The sequence below is a fragment of the Entelurus aequoreus genome, linkage group LG23 (assembly GCF_033978785.1).
Source record: "Entelurus aequoreus isolate RoL-2023_Sb linkage group LG23, RoL_Eaeq_v1.1, whole genome shotgun sequence".
Classification (NCBI taxonomy): domain Eukaryota; kingdom Metazoa; phylum Chordata; class Actinopteri; order Syngnathiformes; family Syngnathidae; genus Entelurus; species Entelurus aequoreus.
Window position 1 is genome coordinate 37885511 of NC_084753.1, and position 26683 is coordinate 37912193.

The 26683-nt window shown below is 41.8% G+C and overlaps 2 protein-coding genes across 3 annotated transcripts in view; both read right to left on the reverse strand.

Moving 5' to 3' along the window:
* Positions 1–24381, reverse strand: part of LOC133640680 (zinc finger protein 287-like) — a 31644-nt gene extending 7263 nt beyond the window's left edge. The window contains exons 1-3 of one of the 2 annotated variants that reach the window (XM_062034241.1): positions 24179–24369; positions 22176–22433; positions 8107–10057 (exon numbers count right to left, since the gene is read on the reverse strand). In XM_062034241.1, coding sequence (XP_061890225.1) covers positions 9048–10057; positions 22176–22422 — 1257 coding nt within the window. In that variant the 5' untranslated portion in view covers positions 22423–22433; positions 24179–24369 and the 3' untranslated portion in view covers positions 8107–9047. Of the gene's footprint in view, positions 1–8106; positions 10058–22175; positions 22434–24178 lie in introns of those variants that run through there. The other variant, XM_062034240.1, reaches the window with a different exon arrangement.
* Positions 1–26683, reverse strand: part of LOC133640867 (zinc finger protein with KRAB and SCAN domains 3-like) — a 257581-nt gene that overhangs the window by 168527 nt on the left and 62371 nt on the right. The window lies entirely within an intron of this gene.

Below are 26683 nucleotides of genomic sequence, written 5' to 3' on the forward strand. Positions count from 1 at the left end.
AACGAAACTAAAACGGAACTGGCTAAAAAGTCAACAAAAACAGAATGCTGGACGACAGCAAAGACTTACTGTGGAGCAAAGACGGCGTCCACAATGTACATCCACAAAGAAGGATAAAAACAACTGAAATATCCTTGATTGCTAAAACAAAGTAGATGCGGGAAGTATCGCTCAAAGGAAGACATGCAACTGCTACAGGAAAATACCAAAAAAAGAGAAAAAGCCACCCAAATAGGAACGCAAGACAAGAACTAAAACACTGCACACGGGAAAACAGCAAAAAAGTCAAAATAAGTCACGGTGTAATGTGACAGCACACCTACTTTGAGACAAGAGCTATATTGATGCATGCTTGGTTATGGTTTCAAGTCATATCCAACAATTACGACAACGACTTTTTACTCTCAACTGAGTTGTTTTTTTTTAATGATTTCTGTTGGTGGTGTGCCTACGGATGTTTTCAACGCAAAAAAAATGTGCCTTGGCTCAAAGAAGGTTGAAAAACACTGTGTTAAAGTCTGTAAACAACCAATAAAAACACAGCAAAGGGTTTATTTTGTCCCAACCCACTAAAATTGCTTTGAAATTAGTCCAGTAAGTAAAAAACATAGGGCTTTACATTTTGAAGGAGGGCAATTAGCGAAGCCTCTGAAGGAAGAGCCAGCATTGATGAAAACATCCTTAAGCCTAATGGGTTGGCCCTTTACACCTCCAGTGTGTTAGAATAATCATGTATATATATTATCACACAACTTTAGTATGCTTAAAGTCCGTTGCAATAGTTATTAGCTATTGTGCTCAAGTTAGACTTTTGTATCTGTGCAAGGACAAAACTTCTTGTCTGATGGGTGGCCTCAGCCGCAGATGTTATCTTTGTTTTAGCCCGCCAACAGCAAAGGACTTCAAGGACCTCAACGAAGATAAGACGACAGCACGCAGACGAAGCGGAGACAAGGCGAAATCACAAGGCCCCCAGCACATTCCGTCACGTATTGTGCGTCCTGGACCTGCTTTGCATGATATATGTGACCACTCCTTTAAGAGGCGGCCTCAGTGATGTTGACTGGAACTCCTGAATAAATAGAGGGACGCGGGAGCTGAACCTTAGAGCGTAGGGCGAGACTGTGATTAAGTGTGCAGCTCCATGCGTTCTCCTCATGAGCTAAATTGAACTCTGTCTCTGCGTGGTTCCTTGCTTCTTGTCTGATTAATAGATGTCATCTGTGTTTGAACCTGACAAGTGTAAAGTGAGTAACCATTTTGCTTTATACCTGTAGACTTATTATCAAATCAAATCAAGCTTTATTCGTAACTCACTTTTCATACATAATAGAAATGCAACACAGAATGCTTTACAGACTTAAAAACAACACCCCAATGACCCACATCCCCCATTATCGCACACACGCACACAAATACCGAACAGACGCACACACACCGATGAACAAATGAAGGCATGGCTGAGTACAGAGGAGACAGGTGAGTAAACACTATCACAGGAGCCATCTGCACCAGGAGGTCATCAGACCGTGGTCACCAGTACGCTGACACAAAGCGACTCCACAGCACGGCCGATAACCTCTGATGAAGATGGCTCCCTCTGAGGAACGCTGGAAAGTAAAAATAATAAAACCTTTAAAAATAGGAAGAACCATTAGTGGAAATAATAGATAAAATACAATGAAAACAGCCCTGCGATGAGGTGGCGACTTGTCCAGGGTGTACCCCGCCTTCCTCCCGAATGCAGCTGAGATAGGCTGCATTCGGTCCCAAAAGGGACAAGCAGTAGAAAATGGATGGATGGACAATTAAAACATATGAAGATAAAAAATAAATGAATAAATAAATATACAGTCGTGGTCAAAAGTTTACATACACGTTTAAAGAACATAATGTCATGGCTGTCTTGAGTTTCCAAAAATTTCTACAACTCTTATTTTTGTGTGAGAGAGTGATTGGAGCACATACTTGTTGGTCACAAAAAACATTCATGAAGTTTGGTTCTTTTATGAATTTATTATGGGTCTACCTACTGAACATGTGAGCAAATGTGCTGGGTCAAAAGTATACATACAGCAATGTTAATATTTGCTTACATGTCCCTTGGCAAGTTTCACTGCAATAAGGTAATTTTGGTAGCCATCCACAAGCTTCTGCTTGAATTTTTGACCACTCCTCTTGACAAAATTGGTGCAGTTCAGCTAAATGTTTTGGTTTTCTGACATGGACTTGTTTCTTCAGCATTGTCCACAGGTTTCTAAAACCTTAATCCTCGCCTGATTTAGCCATTCCTTTACCACTTTTGACACATGTTTGGGGTCATTGTCCTGTTGGAACACCCAACTGCGCCCAAGACCCAACCTCCGGGCTGATGATTTTAGCTTGTCCTGAAGAATTTGGAGGTAATCCTCCTTTTTCATGAATCCGAGGCTCGGCTATCCGGCGTAGCCTCCTCTCTAGTACACTTTAATAGACCTGGGTGAGGAGTGTGATGCCACGATAGTTGGAATGTAGTGGATTGTCCGAAGCTTAAGCAAGCAACAAAAGTAGTTTAGTACAACAAATTTATTTACCCATTATCAGAAGTGCAGGTTGAATTAAGTTGGCCGTGCAGACAGACCACATGTTACTCCGGAGCAAACAAGACACACACAAGCCAAAATCACTGTCTTCTGCCATTTTGTATACGTCTCTTGTGCGTCATTGTTTTTTATCTAGTGCGTCATGGTTGTTTTGTTTTGTTTTTGTCTGTTCCAAAACAACCTTGTATCTCTTAGTCATATTTGGAAATTCTAAACATTCTGTAGACAGGTTGGCATAACTCCATATTCACCTTTGTCCCACAACTGGTCCATTCAATGGCACAAAATAGAAGAGAATTGAAAATGAGCGGACATTCTTAAAAGACAAAAAATATAGGTCAAAAGGTCAGAAATTCTACGACAGAAACACACCCTCAGGTCCCCCTTTTTAAATAGAGGAACCAGTCTGCCAATCCAAAGCCGTCCGTCAGCACGGCTACCGCTTGTCCCTGTCAAGGTAGCGGGGGGGGTGCTGGAGCCTATTTCAGCTGCATTCGGGCGGAAGGCGGGGTACACCCTGGACAAGTCGCCACCTCATCACAGGGCCAACACAGATAGACAGACAACATTCACACTCACATTCACACACTAGGGACCATTTAGTGTTATCAATCAACCTATCCCTAGGTGCGTGTCTTTGGAGGTGGGAGGAAGCCGGAGTACCCGGAGGGAACCCACGCAGTCACGGGGAGAACATGCAAACTCCACACAGAAAGATCCCGAGCGCAGGATCGAACCCAGGACTACTCAGGACCTTTGTATTGTGAGGCACATGCACTAACCCCTATCCCACCGTGCTGCCAGTGTTAATAATGAAATGTAAAATAAGTAAACATGTGAGAGTAAGAAGTAAACAAACCTGTTCTGTGTAACACAACTTGATGTTTCTTGAAAACCGCGTCCAGTAGTTGATGTTGTCGCTCCTTCTCCTCTTTTGTTGGACAAAGTTCCTCCTCGTACTCTGCTATCGTTCTTTCGCACATTTTCGCACAACCACAACACTTTACACTCACACTTGATCTCTGCTTAGCGATGTGTTTTGATCACTTCCGCCTCGCTTTGTTAGCAGCTAAACGAGCTAAGCTAACTAGCAAGCTAAGCTAGCTATATCAAATAATAGCAAACTATTATTGATATTCACTCTATTAAACAACATATACGTGAACATGTACGCACTGATCAATAACACAATACTACTATCAACACAATCGCATATTCTCCATCAAACGCCATCTTGTTTTTTTTCCCTCGTCCTGTTTTGTCCACACGCAGTGTGGTGAACTGAAATCTACTTTGGTAGTTTTAAAAAAATATATATTATTTCTTTTGACTCTAAGTAATATACTGGCCTTTCATTAATATTTTTTTCCAAAAAGATTCTAACAATTGATACTGTCAAAGTCAGACATAAATCCACTTCCGCTTCGCACCTGACACGGCGACGAGGCGGAAGTGCGTTCAACCATAGGAGTCCCGCGCGCGCGGCGGGTGCCAACACTTTGGTTCCGACATCCCGTTTTCCAGTATTAATGTTTTGTTTCATGGAAAATATTGCAATAAATACTCCCGGTCATCACAACAAGGTTAGACCGGAACAATATTTGGGAAGTGCAATACTCCACAGTGTAAATAAATGACCATCAGTTTTTTTGTTAGTTAAAAAAATTTTTTTTAAATGTTTTTATTGAACAACAAACATACATTTATAATTCACACAAAAAAACAAGGCACTTTCAACATCAAGGGAAAAAAATAAAAAAAAATAGATAAAGTAATATTACTAAAAAAAATATGAAAACAATAAATAAAAAAGACAAAAAGGGCTACCTAAATCACTTTAAATGTTTTTAACAATAATATAAATTTAAGGGCTTTTGTACTTTTAGTAATTTTCCAAGATTTGATTGATAATTGTAACCCATTAAGCCAACTGGAAAATCATCAATCAATCAATGTTTACTTAAATAGCCCTAAATCACGAGTGTCTCAAAGGGCTGCACAAGCAACTAAACTATAAGATAATAATAATAATAATAGATTTTATTTGTAAAAATCACTTTACATTGAGTAAACAACCTCAAAGTGCTACAGTGTATTTAAAAAAATAATTAAAAAAATAAAAAGATTAAAAAAAATTTAAACTAGAACAGCCAAATAGCTAAAACTAGTATGCATATATCTAAAAAAAAAAAAGGCTTTTTTAAAAAGAAGGGTTTTTAAGCCTTTTTTAAAAGCATCCGCAGTCTGTGGTGCCCTCAGGTGGTCAGGGAGAGCGATCCACAGACTGGGAGCGGCGGCGCAGAAAGCCCGGTCTCCCATTGTTCGTAGCTTTGTCCTCGGAGGTTAGCCTGTCCGGAGCGGAGGTGTCGTGTGTAGGATTTGGGGGTGAGTAGTTCTTTGAGGTAGAGGGGCGCATTTCCATGGAGGCACTGGCAAAGATCTTGTTATTGTTCATGTGCCTGATGGCCGAGGGGAAAAAACTGTTCAGGTGGCGGGAGGTGTGGGTCTGGATGGACCGTAGTCTCCTGACTGAGGGGAGAGGGGAGAATAGTTTGTGTCCCGGATGAGAAGAGTCAGCTGTGGTCCGACCCACACGCCTCCTGGTCCTGGAGGAGAACAGGTCCTGGAGGGTTGGGAGTTTGCAGCCAATCACCTTCTCGGCAGCACGTACGATGCGCTGCAGTCGATGCTTGTCCCGGACTATGGCTCCGAGGAACCAAACGGCATACTTGCCAACCTTGAGACCTCCGAATTCGAGAGATGGGGGTGTGGGGTTGAGGTGGGCGGGGTTTGGTGGTAGCGGGGGTGTATATTGTAGCGTCCCGGAAGAGTTAGTGCTGCAAGGGGTTCTGGGTATTTGTCCTGTTGTGTTTATGTTGTGTTACGGTGCGGATGTTCTCCCGAAATGTGTTTGTCATTCTTGTTTGGTGTGGGTTCACAGTGTGGCGCATATTTGTAACAGTGTTAAAGTTGTTTACACGGCGACCCTTGGTGTGACCTGTATGGCTGTTGATCAAGTAAGCATTGAATTCACTTACGTGTGTGCAAAAGCCGCATGTATTGTGTGACTGGGCCGCCACGCTGTTTGTATGGAGGAAAAGCGGACGTGACGACAGGTTGTAGAGGACACTAAAGGCAGTGCCTTCAAGGCACGCCCCCAATATTGATGTCCGGGTGGAAATCGGGAGAAATTCGGTAGAATGGATGCCCCGGGAGATTTTCGGGAGGGGCACTGAAATTCGTGAGTCTCCCGGGAAAATCGGGCTGAGTAGAACATGTTTTATTTGATTTACACAAATATTTTCATTTTGACAGTGCCACTTAAGATATGTTTTAATTGCTGAAGCGGGTTTATTGAATGTTAAATGCGCCGAAAAATAGACCCTTTTGTACACTGTTGAGGGGTTTCAATGTCCAGTAGAGTGCAAGCGTGTTTCTGTATAGTATCTCCAGCCGTGTCCATGTGGTGACATCAATTAAGGTATTTTGAGAGGTGAAGTAGGACATCACTGAAGGCCTAGGTGGGAAACGCACGGCCCGCCACGGCATCTTGATAATATTTACATTTAAATTCAGTAAATACGTCAAAGAGTCACCTTTTATCTTCTTTGTCGGTTTGTTGGCAGATCTTCGTGGCTGACATGTTAGCTTTAGTCTGAGTTTTATCTTTACTGATAGCCATTGGTGACCCTATGATGTCATCATTTCAGTTTAGATTTTCACACAATTCAAAAGTTCTAATCAACCAAATATTTCACAACCTCTCTGTAGTACCTCCTATGCACCCATATGGGTAAGGGACCCCCAGTAGGAAACCTCTAATTTAGACAACATAAAACAATTATGTGCAGCTAAATAATGAAACATGTGAGATGTTGAGAGTTACATGTGGGGTCCCACAAGGTTCAGTGCTGGGTCCAAAGTGATTTATGTGATTCATGAATGATATCTGTAATGTGTCTAATTCATTATATGTTTTCTTTGCTACTTCTGGTAAAGATCTGAGGCACCTTCTGGACACAGTGGAGAGAGAACTTGGACCTCAAAAATATTGCTTGATATCAATAATCTCATTAAACTTTGATGAAACTATCAAATTTGGAAAGAGTAAAAAAAAGTAAAACACAAATGTTGATAAAAATACATTTGAAATAAAAATGTGCTTACTTTTACTCTTTTAGGGAGTTACTATAGATGATAAACTAAGCAAGACACAATATGAATTAAAGACCAAAATATCAATTCCTGCAATATTTAATAGAACAAAATACATAATCAACAAATATTCACTACATTTATTGTACCAGACCTTTGTTGAAGCATACATTGATTACTGCATAAAGGTCTGGGGACATACACTACCGTTCAAAAGTTTGGGGTCACATTGAAATGTCCTTATTTTTGAAGGAAAAGCACTGTACTTTTCAATGAAGATAACTTTAAACTAGTCTTAACTTTAAAGAAATACTCTCTATACATTGCTAATGTGGTAAATGACTATTCTAGCTGCAAATGTCTGGTTTTTGCTGCAATATCTACATAGGTGTATAGAGGCCCATTTCCAGCAACTATCACTCCAGTGTTCTAATGGTACAATGTGTTTGCTCATTGGCTCAGAAGGCTAATTGATGATTATAAAACCCTTGTGCAATCATGTTCACACATCTGAAAACAGTTTAGCTCGTTACAGAAGCTACAAAACTGACCTTCCTTTGAGCAGATTGAGTTTCTGGAGCATCACATTCGTGGGGTCAATTAAATGCTCAAAATGGCCAGAAAAAGAGAACTTTCATCTGAAACTCGACAGTCTGTTCTTGTTCTTAGAAATGAAGGCTATTCCACAAAATTGTTTGGGTGACCCCAAACTTTTCAACGGTAGTGTACATATGAAAAATGTACAAAACAATATTCATATTACAAAAGAGAGTGATACAAATAATACAATTATAGAGACCCAACAAATGATTCATAAAGTCACATATTTTAAAGGTAAACGATCTTGTATGAAACACAACCGCTCAAATGATGTATAAAGTTAATAATAATATGCTTCCAGAAGTGGTCCAGATGTGAACCAGTAAATATGAACTAAGAGGGATTGAGTTCAAACCCTGGCCGAGTCATACCAAAGACTATAAAAAAATGGGACCCATTACCTCCCTGCTTGACACTCAGCATCAAGGGTTGGAATTGGGGGTTAAAACACCAAAACTTATTCCCGGGCGTGGCCACCGCTGCTGCTCACTGCTCTCTTCACCTCCCAGGGGGGATCAAGGGTCATGGGTCAAATGCAGAGAATAATTTCGCCACACCTCGTGTGTGTCTGACAATCATTGGTACTTTAACTTTAACTTATGTGTACTCAAAAGCAAAGGTATGAACACATGTAAAACAAATATGTATATCATATAAAGGAGTTCATCTATGGAATCATTTACAAATGGAACCAAGAAATATGTAATACACTCCATTTAAAAACCTGCTATAACACTGTCATGAATACAAGTACAACACTTAAATTGTACTTTTTATTCTGCACACATATTGTATTCAATGCTTCTTTGATGTAAAATACATGTTTGGATCTGTTTGGATTTTTAAAACGAATAAAAACGTGAACAGAAGGGCAGTCAAAGTACATTGATGCTCAAGTCAGTGTACAAACGTTTCAATCACAGAACATTTAAAAAAAAAAAAAAAAAGAACACAATTTTATATATTAATGCAGGGGTTGGGAACCTTTTTGGCTGAGAAAGCCATGAAAGCCAAATATTGTAGAATGTATTTCCGTGAGAGCCATATACATTTTTTTTAAACACTGAATACAACTAAATGCGTGCATTTTTAAGTAAGACCAACATTTTTAGAGTATAATAAGTCTCTTATTATTTTTAATATTATTGGTATTCTGAAGCTAACCAATAATAAATCAAATACTTCTTACCATTAATGCGACCCTCTTGTACCCCGAAGGACAGCTGGGATTGGCTGAGCCACCCGCAACCTTGAACAGGTGTGGTAGAAAACAGATGGACGGATTAAAATGCATGAGAATGTTTTATATTTTGAACGTTATTTTTAAGACTGTGATTTCCAGCGGAATTATTAAATTACTTATCGTGTTAAGCAATTTCAGCTAATATTTATCTGAGAGCCAGATGCAGTCATCAAAAGAGCCACATCTGGCTCGCGAGCCATAGGTTCCCTACCCCTGTATTAATGTGTGTACTTGATTGAAATAAAAGGACAAATCTAAAAAAAAAAATCTCATCTATAAATGGTAAAAAAACATGTTAGCCAGGTTGTGTTACACACACGACAATGATGTCACACACAAGTTTTGACAGTTTATTTCAAATCCTGCATCTTCATTTGCTGCTGCTGTTCTCACCAGCACACTTGTGTTTCTTACACTGGTACTTAGGAGAAAATCTTTCATCTCAAACATTGCAACTCAACACTTTCTCACCTGTGTGTTCTAATGTGTCTTTTCAAATGTTGACTTTGTGCAAAACTTTTCTTGCAAAATGAGCAGAAAAAAGGTTTTTCCCCAGTGTGTCCTCTCGAGTGTTTAACAAGTGATGATTGGTCGCCAAAGCTTTTGTTGCAGCTCGAACAGGAATATGGTTTTTCACCAGTGTGCGTTCTCACGTGTTTTTTCATATCACCCTTTTGTGCAAAAGCTTTACCGCAGACTGAGCAGGAAAAAGGTTTTTCCCCGGTGTGTATCCTCATGTGTACGCCAAGTGATGATCGGTCACCGAAGCCTTTGTTGCAGCTTGAACAGGAAAAGGGTTTTTCACCAGTGTGTATTCTCATGTGTATTTTCAAATGTTGTCTTCGTCCAAACTCTTTCCCACAGGTGGAGCAGGTAAGAGGGGTTTCTCCAGCGTGTGTTCTCATGTGTACTTTCAGATGCCAACCGAAACTAAAAGTTTTGTCGCAGTGAGAACATGTGAAGTGTGTGTTGTCAGTGTGACATGTCTTGTCATCTTTAGAGTGTTCATCATCAGTGTCAGGAGAGTGTGACGTTGTGTCCTCACTATCTGATAGTGGAGCTAAGAGCTTGTCTGCTTGTGATCCTCCACAGTGGTCTCCATCAGCTTCTGTTGTCATGTGTTGAGTTGAGCTGCTGCTTGGAGGCTCCGCCTCTCTCTTCTCCTCACTTTCACCTTTGACCTCATCACCTTCACTCTTCACAGGGACACCAGTCACTGGGAACTCCTCCAGTCCTTCAAGATGCTTTCCCTCCTGACTGATGCTGTGCTCCTCCTCTTCCTCTTTGACTTGATGGGGCTGTGGCGCCTCCTCTTCATCTTTAACACGGAGGGTCAGTGGGTCCTCCTCTTCCTTTTTGAAGTGAGGGTTCTGTGGCGCCTCGCCTTCCTCTTTAATGTGGAAGGGCTGTGGCTCCTCCTTCACCACCCTGGCACTACACTCCTGTTGATCAGGGAAAGGATGTTCTTCCCTGACGTCTGCAGGACACAAGAAGACAAACACATGCTTTCAACTCTGTTCAGTCACATAAGGCATTCAGTACGTTTACATGTACTAAATAGAACTAAGCTATCGCAAGAACCGGCCCAAAATCTTCAGTTCAAAACTTGGGGGACAAACATTTTTGCAGCAACTTCCTAAAAACACTAGAGTGCTCCTGCTGTATAGAGCAGGGGTCGGCAACCCGCGGCTCCGGAGCCGCATGCGGCTCCTTGACCACTCTGATGCGGCTCAGCTACATACATGCCGACCCCCCCGATTTTCCCAGGTTATTTATGGATCTCAGTGTCTTTCATAGATTACTCCCAGGGAAAAAAATAATCCTATTTACACTCTAATTACTAAATAAAGGGCGTGCCCTAATTGCACTGCAGTAATTGTCCTCTATAACATTTACTTACAGCGTGCCAGTCCAGCCACATGTTGCATGTTGTTATTACTTGCACACACAGGAGACAGCAAAGCATACTTACTCATCAGCCACACAGTTTACACTGACGGTAGCCGTATCAAACAACTTTAACATTGTTACGTTACAAATATGCGCCACACTGTGAACCCACACCAAAAAAGAATGAAAAACACATTTCTGGAGAACATCCCACTGTAACACAACATAAACACAACACAACCATTACCCAGAATCCCATGCAGCCCTAACTCTTCCGGTCTACATTATACACCCCCGCTACCACCAAATCCCCCCACACATCAACCCCCCACCCACTCTCCGTGCGTTGGTAGAGCGGAAGAGTTAGGGCTGCATGGGATTCTGGGTATTGGTACCGTCAGTGTAAGATGTGTGGCTGCTGAGTTAGTACGCCTTGCTGTCACTTACGTGAGCAAGCTGAAATTGCATTCTACGTGTGGTCGAGCAGGTACACTGTTAGGGCAGGCTGTAGAGGGCGCCAAATGCAGTGTCATCACGCTCTGATATTCGGGAGTCTCCCGGGGAAAAATGAGAAGGTTGGCAAGTATGACGCTATCAAGCGCCATTCATTCAAAACTCGCGGTCTGCACTAACATCAAATTTCCACATTAAAGTGCGTGCCGGTGCGTGTGTCGGAGACCCCTGGTTAACATAGCACAAAGCATTTAAGCTTTGTATGCAGTGTTTTTCATTTTAAACAATTTTTTGTGGCTCCCATTACTTTCTTTAATTTGTGAAACTTGCCAAAATGGCTCTTTGAGTGGTAAAGGTTGCCGACCCCTGGTATAGAGGAACTTGGACCATGTAAACACATTAGCAGATGCTTGTTTTGACATTTTAACCTTCACTACAGAGGACACTTGTATTTTGTATAACAGGACTATTTTCTTCAGAAATGTGTAACTGACAAAAGAAATGGACCAAAAACAGATGTCCACTGCAGAGGACGTCGGTTCTCAAAATAACAATATTAGTGAAGGGAGAATGTGAGAAATGTGGCCTCAAGAATAATTTAGTGGAAGAGCCCTGGTTTACACCAACAAACATACAAATAAAGATATTGAAGCTAAAATAAGTCAATATTTTAAAGTATTTGATAAAATAAAAATGTACCCGTCTAATAAGTGACAGAATGTTCTTTGATTGATTGATTGAAACTTTTAGTAGTAGATTGCACAGTTCAGTACATATTCTGTACATTTGACCACTAAATGGTAACACCCGAATAAGTTTTTGAACTTGTTTAAGTCGGGGTCCACATAAATCAATTCTAAATGAAGACACTTTAAATACGTGACATGACGCAGGATCATCCCAGTAGAGAGAAAACTATGAACAGCAGGATTTTGACACTGAAACGTTTTTGTACACACGATGTAATTAAAACAGAGTAAAAATGACGATGTTCTATTCGTCAGTTAGGCTGTAGTTAACAATCATAAATAGCGGTCGATCACATGAACATTGTTATTGATATTTGGAGAAAATGATAATCATGTGAAAATTTGTGAAATGTATACATGTACAACAATGACAATTACAACCTTTATTTAACCAGATAAGAAACCCATTGAGATCAAAATGTATTTCACAAGGGTGTCATTGATATATAAATGCAAAATTTGCGCCCCACCTGCTGTTTTGGTTTGGGCTCTCTGGGTGGCTGGGGCCATACTCTGGCTCCTGCACATACTGGGAGTCAAATATATTGTACATACAAATACATATATATATACATATATATATACTCACTTACTGTCATGTCTGTTGATTATGTTTTTGTTTGGCCATGTGGTGTTTATTTTTTGGACTCTTTTTAGTTCCTGGTTGTGCACTTCCTTGTTTGTTTGTTACCTTGCCAACCCATTAGTTTTCACCTGTCATGTCATGCACCTGTTTTCACTGATCATGTCACTATTTAAATCTGTCTGTTTCTGTTGTTCGTCCTGGCGACATCACACTTTTTCATCACTCTGCTTCATGTCATGTTCACAGTTCTTTGCCAAGTAAGTTTTGTTCATTAATGCCACAGTTAGTGTTTTTGTTTCTGCCTTTTGTGCAAGTTTTATTTTCATAGCCAAGTTTTTTGTACTTCCGCCTTGTGCACGCTGTTTGTTTATTCCTTTTTTTTTAGTGTTAAAATTAAAATCATGTATTTAAATTCACGTCTTGCCCGCGCCAATTTTCCGTCGCCTTCCGGAGAAACAAAACCCAAGGACCAAGTCTTGACAGTACTGTCTTGACAGTACAGTACTGTACTGTACTGTCTTGACAGTACAGTACAGTACAGTCTATATATATATGTCTTGACAGTACAGTACTGTACTGTACTGTCTTGACAGTACAGTACAGTACAGTCTATATATATATGTCTTGACAGTACAGTACAGTACAGTACTGTCTTGACAGTACTGTCAAGACTTGGTCCTTGGGTTTTGTTTCTCCGGAAGGCAACGGAAAATTGGCGCGGGCAAGACGTGAATTTAAATACATGATTTTAATTTTAACACTCAAAAAAAAGGAATAAACAAAAAGCGCGCACAAGGCGGAAGTACAAAAAACTTGGCTATGAAAATAAAACTTGCACAAAAGGCAGAAACTATGAACAATGAAACAAAAACACTAACTGTGGCATTAATGAACAAAACTTACTTGGCAAAGAACTGTGAACATGACATGAAGCAGTGTGATGTCGCCAGGACGAACAACAGAAACAGACAGATTTAAATAGTGACATGATCAGTGAAAACAGGTGCGCGACTCAAAACGTGAAACAGGTGCGTGACATGACAGGTGAAAACTAATGGGTTGGCAAGGTAACAAACAAACAAGGAAGTGCACAACCAGGAACTAAAAAGAGTCCAAAAAATAAACAGCACATGGCCAAACAAAAACATAATCAACAGACATGACACTTACACACAGTTATTCATACATACGTACGTACGCGCGCACATACTGTAGGTACCCACGCTCCCACATACATACACAAATACATACATACCTACACACTCAAAAAGTTTGTACATCCTGTGGATAATGCATATGTTTAAGAGCTATTTCTTTATTCATAATCATGTTTGAATCAGCTCATATTTTTTTCCTTAATTTTACTCTGTATACTAGTTTCTCTTTGTCTTCAGATTGCCTGGTTAGACAGGGTCGTAAACCATCAGGAATGTGAACACAACCCCCAAGTCTCTCTTCTTATCAGTGTTGAGGGGGGGGAAATGGGGGCTTTCTTTGTGTGAAAAGAGTTGCTTTTGGCCTGTGGAATGCCAGATCAACTTGGGCTGCGCATTTGTATGTGTTGTTCGAGGCTGGTCTCATTATTGCCAAAGCTTTGACAATAAAATTACAAAATACCTATTCTGTGCTTGGTGGTACGTTTGAGTTCAGTTGATATGTCATTAAGGAACTTGGGACTGACCAGCGTTTTACATCCCACTTGGAGGAACATCTGGTCAAACGCAACAATTTGGGGGCTTCGTCCGAGATGACACGCTGACAATTGGACCTTCTCTTGCAATCTTCTGGACAGACTCACATGGCCAAAACATAATTCAAGGTAAGCAGAACCTTTCTTTTTAGATAAAATCTGCATTAGGAGTCTGCCCAGAAGTCTGTAAGTTAAACACTGCTTTGTACCCCAGACACAGAATGGTGATTTTGATAGATTGATTGCATTTTTGCCGAGCCTGCCATTGCATTAAAATTGTAAATAAGTGGTCAACTCACGTCATTGTGTCTCGATTACCGTGACGGGCAGTTTCATTGACGAGTGAACTAATAGTTGGGTGTGGCTCACCCTGGGTAGTTGGTCGCCGCCTAAAAGAGTAACGGGTTGGATGCCCATCATATGGTACAGTAAATACTCCCCGGTTGTGAGATCCCTGTTGACATTTTTATGTGCACACAAATTAAGGATGGGTCGGAGGCCATTTGTAAAATACAATAAATACTCCCTGGTTGCGAGTTCCCTACGGCATTAACGTGTGCGTTAAAATTAAGAAACGTACGGGAGGAGGCCCTTCTGTACCATATGATAAATTCCACGGCTGGAGGCCATTTGTAATAAATACAATAAAGATTCCCCGGTTGTGAGGTCCCGGCGACACTTTAGTGTGCGCTAAAATTAAGGAAAAATAGACACAATGGCCAAGGAGTGTGACAGAAAAGAATGTGATGACGGCTGGGGGAAATGTGATGAATCATTACTGTTTAATAATCCATTGAATGCACTGTTGTCGACAATGGAATTAGCAGGTAAAGTTTAAAAAGAAAAAAAAAAGAAAAAAAAAAAAGAAAAGAGAACGTTCCTTGAAAGGGTTAAGAGGGAGTTTACAATACTCGAAAAGTTGTGAACTCAAACGTCTGGTAAAATAAAAAATAAAATAAAAAAAGTAACTGGAAGTTTTATGGTAAAGTGAAACGCAGAGAGAGTGCTTACGTGTGCGTGGGTGTGTGTGCGTAGGGCTGTAGGCACTTGCTTGTGTGTGCGTGAGTGCTTACACGTGCATGTGTGTGTGTGTGCGCTGGTGAAAATGGTCAAGAGAAAAAAAGAGCAGGGTTGGTGCTCGAGAATTTAAGAGTTTAGCGTATGATAAAAGTAAACGGGGATTACGTGGAAAAACGAAATGCAGCAAAAGAACCGATGATTAATGAGACAAATAGGACAGACTAGACTGATTGGTGTTTTGCCTGCCGCGCATGCGCAAGACAATTCAAACGACCCGCCCAGACTTTGACTAGGCCACCGCCCCCTACTCCAGTGAGAAGGAGAGAGAGAGAAAAAGAGAGCAGGTGAAGGAAGATTGAGGGAGAAGAGGATGGTTTGAGAAAATATGGGAAAAGGATGTTTATAACCTTACGTTATGTGAATGGTTTCTAGGAGAACAGAAAATAGAAACATTGTGTGAAGTGTAAGGAAGAGATGGATACAGGATGTTGTTTGTAAAGGAAAACGAAAGTGAAGAAAAGATGAGAAAGTGACAAATGAAGGTATTCGTAAATGGTATGCTGTTGATTGTGGTTAGCTGCAAGTTTGTTTATTTGTTTGTTTGTTTAGTTGTTTGAGTGAAATGGGAAGAAATCAATAGGAGACTTTAGAAGCATTTTGTATCGTTGTGTTTCCACACAAGATGGCAAAAATACAGAACAACAAGTAGGATTAATGGCTGAATCTTCGACCTCACCGATGACACCATACGTTACAAACATAGCTACTGCTATGCGCAGTCTCTTTCCTCAAGATGAGGATGATAAGGCTAATGACAGAGCAGCAAGGAAGCAACTCCTTAATTTACAGATCGCTGAAAATAAAAGGTTAAAAGAACCAAAAGGTCAAAGATCAGCTAGGATATATTCAGCAGTGGGTGACCTTGCTTTTGAGTTCCAACAGGTGGAGGAAAGAATCCTCAACAGACGTGCGACCAGACGGTTGGACTCGGGTGGTGGACAACACGATGCTTCAAAGCCAGTCCGGGGTGGAAACTGTTTCGGCTGTGACCAGCCTGGTCACTGGAGTCGTGAACATTTTCGAACGGGAAAGGTTCCGTAGTGCCAACAAACGAACACAAAAGCGTGGCAAAGGACGCCCACCGCAGGAGCCCCAGCAGGAGATACAGACTGGCCCCCTGCTGGACATGAGTGTCAACGACAATGTTATCAGTTTGTGATTGACACTGGCGCCACCCATTCGATTCTGAATGCAGAGGTACCAAAGAAACTGTGTGCTTCCTCTTTAAAGGTCGAAGGCTTCGCTGGGGTCACAAGGTTACCTGTCACCAAACCACTTCCGGTTCAGATTGCTGGACCTCCTTTACAGACTGTACCCTGACATTCAAATCGCACAGAAGGAACATTCCTGGTGTTACCTGACGGCTTAACCACCAAGCTGCGACACCACTACCAAGGCTCCTACCACAGCCTGAAACAACAGGAATGGCTGACATCCAACTGCTCTAACAGTGAAAACCCTGACTGGCTGAGATGCTTCCGTGTGTTCTGCCACCCGACTCGCCAGATGTTATGATCACCAGTTAGACACTCATACCAGGAGACCTTTGACTCCTTTGTATATTTATATATGTTGGAACTCATGGTGTGGTTGCTCATGTTGACCTATCTTTGAAACAACTAGCATGGTATAAGATGGACACAATTGTGTCCCACATTGTTCCCTTGCTCTCTGTCTCGCCTACAAAACCAAAGAACTTAGGTGCAATGATAAGACACGGCGTAGCTGCCAAACATTACACCGACACCCAAATACCACATTTTCAATTGTTTAGGTTTAGCACATAGTTGTGTTAAACACATAACTATGGGCTGCACTTTAGACACCTGTAGGCTACGAGGAGCTAGCAGCTACACAACAGCTGAGCTAAAACGACACATTACACATTTAAGCATATCAAATAATTATAGTTGCTCATTACATACACAAAGTTGCCATGGCAGAAGTCTGATAGAAAGTATTCAGTAACAAACGTGTCCGCATCATTCAACTTTCTACAACATGAGCTTGACTTAATGAATTATTGAGGCCACCAGGTGTGGTAAAATTTCAAAATACTATTGATAAAGCATCCGCCATACGGGTAGTATTTTTCTAGTATTTGTGACAATATAAAATATAAGCATATTTAGTGGAGTTTGAGTTATTTGTGATATTGCTAAGGGGTCCCCTACCCTAACAACACCCCCCAGTGGACCACAGAGGCTAAAGAGACTATCATTGACCTCAAACATGACTTGTCCTCCGCTACTTGGCTATTAGTTGACCTTTTTCTTAGATGTTTCAGAAAGTGATAGTATGACTAACACAGTCCTTTTTCAGAAACAGAAGGGGGTGAGTGAGGGTGGATACAGACTCCTTGGAACAAAATCGACAATAATCCGACTCTGACACATTCCATAGTTTTAACGTTTTTCCCGTGGGTAAGAAGTTATAACTAATTTTAATTTGAAAATAACGATTTTACACATCGATAGTAGTTAAGTAGATCAAATTTAGAATAGGGAGGAGGTGAGGGTGAATCATGTATAGTCTTTGATTTCACTGATATGATCAATACGGTACAAGGGAAAAGGTACGTACTGACTTGTGTTGACAATCACAGTGGTTGGCCGGAAGCAACAACAGCCTCAAAAGAGGATGCAACATCAGTAATTAAATGACTTGTGAATGACCTAGTACCCCGACATGGTTTCCCCAAAAAGATTAGGTCAGACAACGGCAACCATTTAAAAAAAAAAAAACCTCACTTAGCCTTGGTCGAAAAGGCTTTCGGACTAGAACACAGGTTTGGGGTACCATCCTGAGTCCCAAGGTAAGGTTGAAAGGATGGACCAGAACATTAAAAACTAATTGGCTAAAATCTGTGCACAGACCAAATTTAATTGGATTGACATGTTGCAATTAGCGTTAATGATCATTCGAAGGTCCGTGAATAAAACTGTTTTACCGCCCTTTGAGTTTTTTCACCCTATGAGCTGCATACAGGTCAGCCATTCACAGGACCAGCAGCCGCCATGGAAGGAGGACTCAGCGTAAAACCAAAATGGTATTTTACACAAAAAATGCAGAATTTGTGTGCCAGTTCTTCTGTACAGATACGAGGATGACAGCCCGCCACTCCAGATTCCCTTCCGGCCGCTGAGAGGGTCAAGATCAAGGTCATCAAACGCAAGTGGACGGAGCCCAGGTGGACTGGTCCCTTCAAGGTCGTGGAACGGACGTCTCACGCCCTTCGACTAGCTGGAAAAGGGGACACCTGGTACCACCTCTCCCTCTACACTCCTGCTGAAGAACCTGACAGATTACCAGCGGATGTCATTGCTGACATCGCCACTACATCTGCCCCACTCGACCCCCAGCAGCGCCTTTTGAGCCTGAGGCAGCTGAAGAAGAACGGGAGCAGAAAACGACTCATTTTTAGTGTCATAGAAGAGCGAGGCTTTAATTACACACACATAATCCTACAGCCCAGAAGACGACGCTGAGAGAGAGATTTTCTACCTATATTACTCTTTTTAACTTCTATATTGTATATCCTTATTTGAGACCAGCCTTTATACTCGAAGTTATCCAATTTCTCTTGCTTGTTTTCAGCATAACTATCTGTGTCGTTATATTAAGTGAAATGTTTGATGTTTATCCCCGTTTCGTTACCTGAATTACTCTGATTTTGATAGACGAAAAGCAGGATGTCACACCCAGTAGTGTTCCCTGACGGACTGGTGCTTGGGCGTGTTCTACTGTCTTTGTGTCTCAGTTCTTCCTTCCTGACGACAGTGACTGACAAGTGTCTAAGAACAAACAGCGGACTTTAAATAGACTGGGACAAAGGGGATAGCAAGACTTATTTTTTGACCTATGCAGTGTGATTAATTACGGGGGACACAATAGCTATTACCGTGGTAATAACCTCTATATTTGTTACGACTCAACCCTGAACCATTGGTGTCGGATGCAGACAACATACGCTGGTAAGTGGTGCCCATCGTCCCTTTTATGTTGTTTTGGGGGTTGACCTGACTGATACAGACTCTAATTATTAAAATTAATGTCCTTGAGAGGGCGTTAACTACCTCTACACCCTCTGTAGCACCTAAAGTACCACCCCACCTTGGTGGTGTTTCAAAGGCTCTCACATCTGTGCGTGCTAATGACATCACCACCGAAGGCCTGGTAACTTTGACCTTAGGAGCGGGTACAGGTAAACCTGTGGCTCAGGTGGATGCCAAAACCTGGGTGACTGTGTTGCTTGTTCCGCTGGACGTCCTTTTCCCCACACTTACCCCGCTCCTTTTAAGTTGACTGACATAAATGGCTCAAACTGTCTTATTTCCTTGTTCTCTGAACCCACGCCACCAGGGTGCGATTTGTTGGCTAGTGTGTACCCTCCTGTTGACAATTCCACCCGACTTCTTCCATTTGTGGCCCAAAAGCTGAATTACACGTGTTTTCAATTCAAAGGACCCTCTTCGTCCCCCAACAAATTGGGTGACATTAACCCTTCCTGGTGCACCACACTGATAGATGGCTCAAGGATAGGCCCTTGGGCACGAGCTGACTTATTCTGGTATTGTGGGGAGCACACATTGTACATTAGAATCCCAACGCTATCCGTAGGGCTTTGTGCTATGGTTAGACTGGTGACCCCACTCACCCTAGTGGGTACCAAATTAACTCCCCTTGTAACTCCTGTCTCAGCGGCCTCTCTAACTTCTTGCCGACGCCGCCATGTTTTATCTCGGAGGAGTGTAAAGGGCTCCTTTGATCTGATGAGAAACCCTGATGGTGTTTACTTTGATGCAATTGGACAACCAAGAGGGGTCCCCTCACAACACAAATTGTGGTGTGAATCCTGTGCAGGTTTCGAGAACCTTCCTATCATTGGTGCTATTTTCCCTGTGACTGCTACTAAAAATGTAGAACGCATTAACTATGTTTTTTATAATCTGTTGAGACTGACCAACCTGACTCGTGACGCCGTTGAGAGACTTACTGAACAACTTGCCCCGACCTCCCTCATGGCCATCCAGAACCGCATAGCCCTTGACCGCATCCTAGCCAAGGAAGAAGGTGTGTGTGTGCGCAATGTTTGGTGACCAATGCTGTACCTTCATTCCTAACAATGCTGCCCCCGTTGGCTCGGTCCAGAGCGCCTTAGAAGGCCTCAGAGCCTAAGAACTTACTGAAGTTTCCGGTGTCTCTGACCCCTTTAAAGATTGGCTTCATAACACCTTTGGCAGGTGGTCTGACCTAATTAAGTCGGCCCTGGTCTCCATTGGAGTTTTCTTGGCCGTCATAACCTCCTGCGGATGCTTTATTGCCCCTTGTGCTAGGTCTCTATGCACCCGCATCATTGTTAGAGCTGTCAAAGGTCAACCCCACCCTGGTTCTGGGCTTGCTATGTCACTGAAGGGGGTCAAGCATAGTGGTGACTTTCAGGGACCGTTAGTTTCCTTCCCTGACAATGACGACATTGACGTTGACTCCCTCCTTCTCTCTCCCATGTAACTATGGTTTGATTGTTTATCGATAGCTTGCTCGAAAACCAAAACAGCACCTACTTTAATGTAGGGCGTGCTTTAGAGGTGTTGCTCTCGTAGGAGAGATCTTTTGGATAAGATCTGAAGGGGGATTGTGGATAATGCATATGTTTAAGAGCTATTTCTTTATTCATAATCATGTTTGAATCAGCTCATATTTTTTTCCTTAATTTTACTCTGTATACTAGTTTCTCTTTGTCTTCAGATTGCCTGGTTAGACAGGGTCGTAAACCATCAGGAATGTGAACACAACCCCCAAGTCTCTCTTCTTATCAGTGTTGAGGGGGGGGAAATGGGGGCTTTCTTTGTGTGAAAAGAGTTGCTTTTGGCCTGTGGAATGCCAGATCAACTTGGGCTGCGCATTTGTATGTGTTGTTCGAGGCTGGTCTCATTATTGCCAAAGCTTTGACAATAAAATTACAAAATACCTATTCTGTGCTTGGTGGTACGTTTGAGTTCAGTTGATATGTCATTAAGGAACTTGGGACTGACCAGCGTTTTACATCCCACTTGGAGGAACATCTGGTCAAACGCAACAATCCACACGCACCTTCACTGTACAAACATACATATATACATACTTTACATAAACATTCACTGTACAAACATACATGTACACATACATGTACATATACATTCACTGTACAAACATACATATACATACTGTACATATACATTCACTGTACAAACATACATACTGTATACACATACTGTACATATACATTCACTGTACAAACACACACCTACACATACTGTACATATACATTCACTGTACGAACATACATACACACATACTGTACATATACATTCACTGTACAAACATACATATACACATACTGTAAATACACATTCACTGTACAAACATACATATACACATACTGTACATACACATTCACTGTACAAACATACATATACACATACTGTACATACACATTCACTGTACAAACATACAAAAACACATACTGTACATATACATTCACTGTACAAATTGAATTCAGCATAATCCCCACTTCTGAGGTAAAAAATGATGTAAAGAAACAAGCCTTTTGCCTTGTCTTCGGGTTTCAAATCAATTCGATCAACTTCTCGGTTTATGGCCACGACCTTCTACGATGCAAGTCTGAGGCGAGAGTTTTAAAATAGCACCAACTTTTACCAAATCCGAGGCAAAGTAGCAGCAGCAGCAGCTCAGTAGCTATCTCACCTCTGCAAGCAAGGAGCCGTTTGAGTTAAAGTAGTTCCTCGACATTAGCTCTTACAATTACAATGCTGCTAATACTTGGTGAATATACAGGTCGCTACAAGTAAGTGGGGTATTGTTGGTGGTTTTTGGATGCTTTGTTCGAGGGCTTTAAGGGCACAATAGAGAACTCCCATTACCTGGAATGTTAGCCGCCTTGTACTGGCAGTTTTTACTATTTAGAATGCACCGAAAAGAGAAGGTTGTGTTTTTGTCTCACATAAGGAATGTGAAGAATGGGCAAAAAAAATAAATAAAATAAAGCATATTATTTTAAAAAGCAAGTACATCTCCAATGTGTTGGACCCTGGATGAACATGTGTCACAAACATTGTATTAGATGATATGTGGATGTTGTGCTTACTTGGACTGTGATGAAGCTGTGAGGACTCAGGTGGTTTGTCTTCATGGTCTTCAGTCTTCACAGAGACAACAGTCGGTGGAAACTTGGGGAGATCAGCCTCCTCCTGCCCTACAGGACACTCTCCTGCCCGAGTAACCCGGAGATCCTCCTCTTCTATTTTAATGTGGGGGAGCTGTGGCTCCTCCTGCCTCGAAGAGGAACTCACCCCCTGCTGCTGAGGGGCACCTTCTTCTTGACGACCGTTCATCTGTTGGACGTCTGCAAGACAACACAAACAAACTTTAGCTTAAGCATGACAAATATGATTTCGTCCATCAAATTAAATATTTTACAAGTGGACTGAAATAAGTTGTGGTGAGGTTCTTCTAAACATGGAATTTACATACTTATATAACATACTGATTTTGTGTAATTGATCTTGTTTTCTACATGTCCATGAATTATTGATACAAGATGAGCAGCTTTTTACAACATATAGCAAACATCATGCTGGGATTTTAATATACACTATATTGCCAAAAGTATTTGGCCACCTGCCTTGACTCACATATGAACTTGAAGTGCCATCCCATTCCTAACCCATAGGGTTCAATATGATGTCGCTCCACCTTTTGCAGCTATTACAGCTTCAACTCTTCTGGGAAGGCTGTCCACAAGGTTGCGGAGTGTGTTTATAGGAATTTTCCACCGTTCTTCCAAAAGCGCATTGGTGAGGTCACACACTGATGTTGGCCGAGAAGGTCTCCGTTCTAATTCATCCCAAAGGTGTTCTATCAGGTTCAGGTCAGGACTCTGCGCAGGCCAGTCAAGTTAATCCACACCAGACTCTGTCCTCCACGTCTTTATGGATCTTGCTTTGTGCACTGGTGCACAGTCATGTTGGAAGAGGAAGGGGCTCGCTCCAAACTGTTCCCACAAGGTTGGGAGCATGGAATTGTGCAAAATGTTTTGGTATCCTGGAACATTCAAAGTTGCTTTCACCGGAACTAAGGGGCCAAGCCCAACTCCTGGAGCCAGGCCCTTCCTCTTCCAACATGACTGTGCACCAGTGCACAAAGCAAGGTCCATATAGATAGATAGATAGATAGATAGATAGATAGATAGATAGATAGATAGATAGATAGATAGATAGATAGATAGATAGCTATTCCAGCAGCAGTGTACAGAATTGAGATCGATTTTAAAAAGTAAAAAAGTAAATAATGGGGGTATAAATGGAAACAAAATAGAAAAATATTACAATAACAATACAAATAAAAAGCAACAATGAGAATACAAATATAACAGTAAAATAAGAATATAACAAGAGACATTGGATGACAGAGTCTGGTGTGGATGAACTTGACTGGCCTGCACAGAGTCCTGACCTGAACCCGATAGAACACCTTTGGGATGAATTAGAGCGGAGACTGAGAGCCAGGCCTTCTCCACCAACATCAATGCGCTTTTGTAAGAATGATGGAAAATTCCTATAAACACACTCTGCAACCTTGTGGACAGCCTTCCCAGAAGAGTTGAAAGTGTATTAGCTGCAAAAGGTGGACCGACATCATATTGAACCCTATGGGTTAGGAGTGGGATGGCACTATAGCAATATAGTGTTTTCAAGTCAGTCTGCACGTATAAAAGTAAATAGTTCCTCCCACTCCCAACCTTCCAGGTGAATTAATTGCCATGATATGTTATCAAAGTAATGGAAGTAGGTGCAAACTAAATATATTTTCTTATCCAATGTTACTTCTTCCAGTTTAAAATTACAATACGAAGATGTTCCTTTCTAGCAACATATATTTAATAATGTTAAGCGTGACTGTAATATATAGAAAACACAGTTAAGATGTAAAATAATACAATATAATTCTCATTGAGAACATTTAATTGCTCAAATAACGCTCGCATTTGCTACATAGGGCCTGCTAGCATGCTAACGATAGCATGTTAGCTTCGAACAACATATCAGGTAAATAACTGAAATAATGTAAAACATATATTATTTACATTACCTCATTAGCTGCTTGCACTAAAGTAGACTCAAATTATTCCAATTGTGACACCAGCAACTCTTAAATGTGACTTTTTTTTCTGTGGCTTGGCGGAGCAAGTGTGCACCATTCACTATTGTCCCCGGGAAACACGTGTTCCGCGCACATTTGTTCCGCGGTTGAGAACAGGACGAATACAAACAAGATGGCGTTTGACCCAGAAGGCGTTGTTGTGGTTATTATATTATATTGATCTTAATCGGAACGCACAGGTAAATGTATATGTCGTTTAATAAACTTCGTTAGTAATTGTGTTTGGATACATTAATGGTACATCGTGGTAGCTTTGATTGCTAGGTAGCTTTGCTTGTTAGCTGCTAACGAAGACAAGCGGAAGTGATCAAAACACATCGCGAAGTGTGAGTGTAAAGTGTTGCGATTGTGGGAAAATGTGCGAAAGAACGATAGCAGAGTACGAGGAGGAACTTTGTCCAAAAAAAGAGGAGAAGGAGCGACATCGTCAACTGCGTGTTGTTTTCAAGGAGCCTAATGTTGTGTTACACCCATGTGTTGCCTTCATTCTAACACTTATATAAGACTTTTAAAGTAATTCTGATAGTAGGCTAATATAGCTAATATAGACACTTACATCATGTGTTGCCTTCATTATAACACTTATATAAGGCTTTACATTTTTTGTGGCTCCAAGCAGATTTTTTGGGGGGGATTTTTGGTCCAATATGGCTCTTTCAACATTTTGGGTTGCCGACCTTAGACCTAAGAGGGGAGGAGGGATTGTTGTGGAGCGGATTTGAAAGAAGTTACAGTTTTGAGACACTAGATGGCAGTAATGTATAGGCTATGGAACACTACACAGAGAGTAGTTAAAAGGTGAGAGCTGAATAGTTCCACTAAGTTATAAGCATGTGTAAAGCACAGCAACGTTGAGGAAGGTGTGGATATGGCGAATAGTAATGTCATTATAATAATAATAATAATAATATGCCACTGTGACACTATTGTTCATTGTTTTTAAATGCTTTAATTTTTTATAAATGGCTGTAATGATAATGTCAATGAGGGATTTCTAATCACTGCTTTGTTGGAATTGTTATTAATATTGATACTGTTGTTGATAACATTCATTTTTGTTTGACTTCTTTTGGATTGTTTTGTGTCATGTTTGGGTGTCCTCTCAATTGTTCTATTAATTGCTATTCTGAATGTTACTGGGTCGGGTTTGGTTTGGGAATTGGAATTGCATTATTATGGTATTGTTGTGTATTGTTTTGTTGGATTGATTAATAAAAAATAAAATAATAATAATAATATAATAATATGGGTGAATATACTTATAACAATGTTAATGAACAGGTAGGTAGTATTTCCTGCTTGGCATTGCTGCCTGTCGCACCTCCTCCAGTGCCCACGGGTCAGCTGCAGGGTCATCAGCCAGGAACCACCATTCACCAACGTTTCACTCCTTTAATCCTGGAACGTCTCCTGGTGGCGGAGCAGTGACAGGGACGTCTCCCTGTCACCCCCTGCAGCTGATAGCTGTTACCCCCTGCGGCTGTTATCGGGGTTAGTTGTTCTTTCCCCAGCTCCTGTCCTTCCTCCTCAGCCAGAGCCAAAAGCTGCCTTTCTCGGCCTCCTCTGCCAGATCTTTTATGGCCTTTCTCAGCTTTCTTCCAGTCACTCCTACGTCCCTCAAAAGGCGTGTGGTTGACAGCCCCACGTAGCCTCGGCAGCCAACTTCTACTGGGTAGATGGTTGTCTTCCAGCCAGCCTCCCGGCACTCAGCAGCCAGCTCCGAGTACTTGGCCTTCTTGCGCTCAAAGGCGGCCTCGATCCCCTCCTCCGATGGTACGGTCAGCTCAATAAGGTGCACCACTCTTGCCTTGCTGGACCACACTACAATATCCGGGCGGAGAGATGTAGTGGTGATCTCCGTGGGGAACCGGAGCTGCCTATTAAGGTCAACCCTCATGTCCCACTCCTGGTCTGGGGAAAAGGGCCTTGCTGCTGTCTCTCTTGGCCTGATGTATCTTTGACCCCCCCCTTCCGTGACAAAGCTGGTATGGTTCTCTGCTGGTGGTGATTCTTTGCTGCCCTGTCGACACCCCTCCAGCACCTCCGCTAGTTTCCTCAGGACCTGGTCGTGGCGCCATCTATAGCGCCCCTGAGAGAGTGCGGTCTTGCAGCCCGACAAGATGTGCTGGAGGCTTGCGTTGGGAGCATTGCAGAGTGAGCAGCATTCCTCGTTCCCGAACCATTGGTGAAGGTTACGAGGACAGGGAAGCGTGTCGTAGGTTGAACGAATAAGGAAGCTGATCCTTGCCTGTGGAATCTTCCACAGGTCGGACCAGCTGATGTTCCGGTTGACCACTCCCTCCCAGGTTGTCCACCTTCCTTGTCGGCCCTGCGACACGGCCTTGATCTTATAGCGCTCTTCCTCCATCCTCGTCACCTCCGCCACCACCATCTCCTTCCTCTCCTTGCGGTTGGCCTTAGACCAGAACCGAG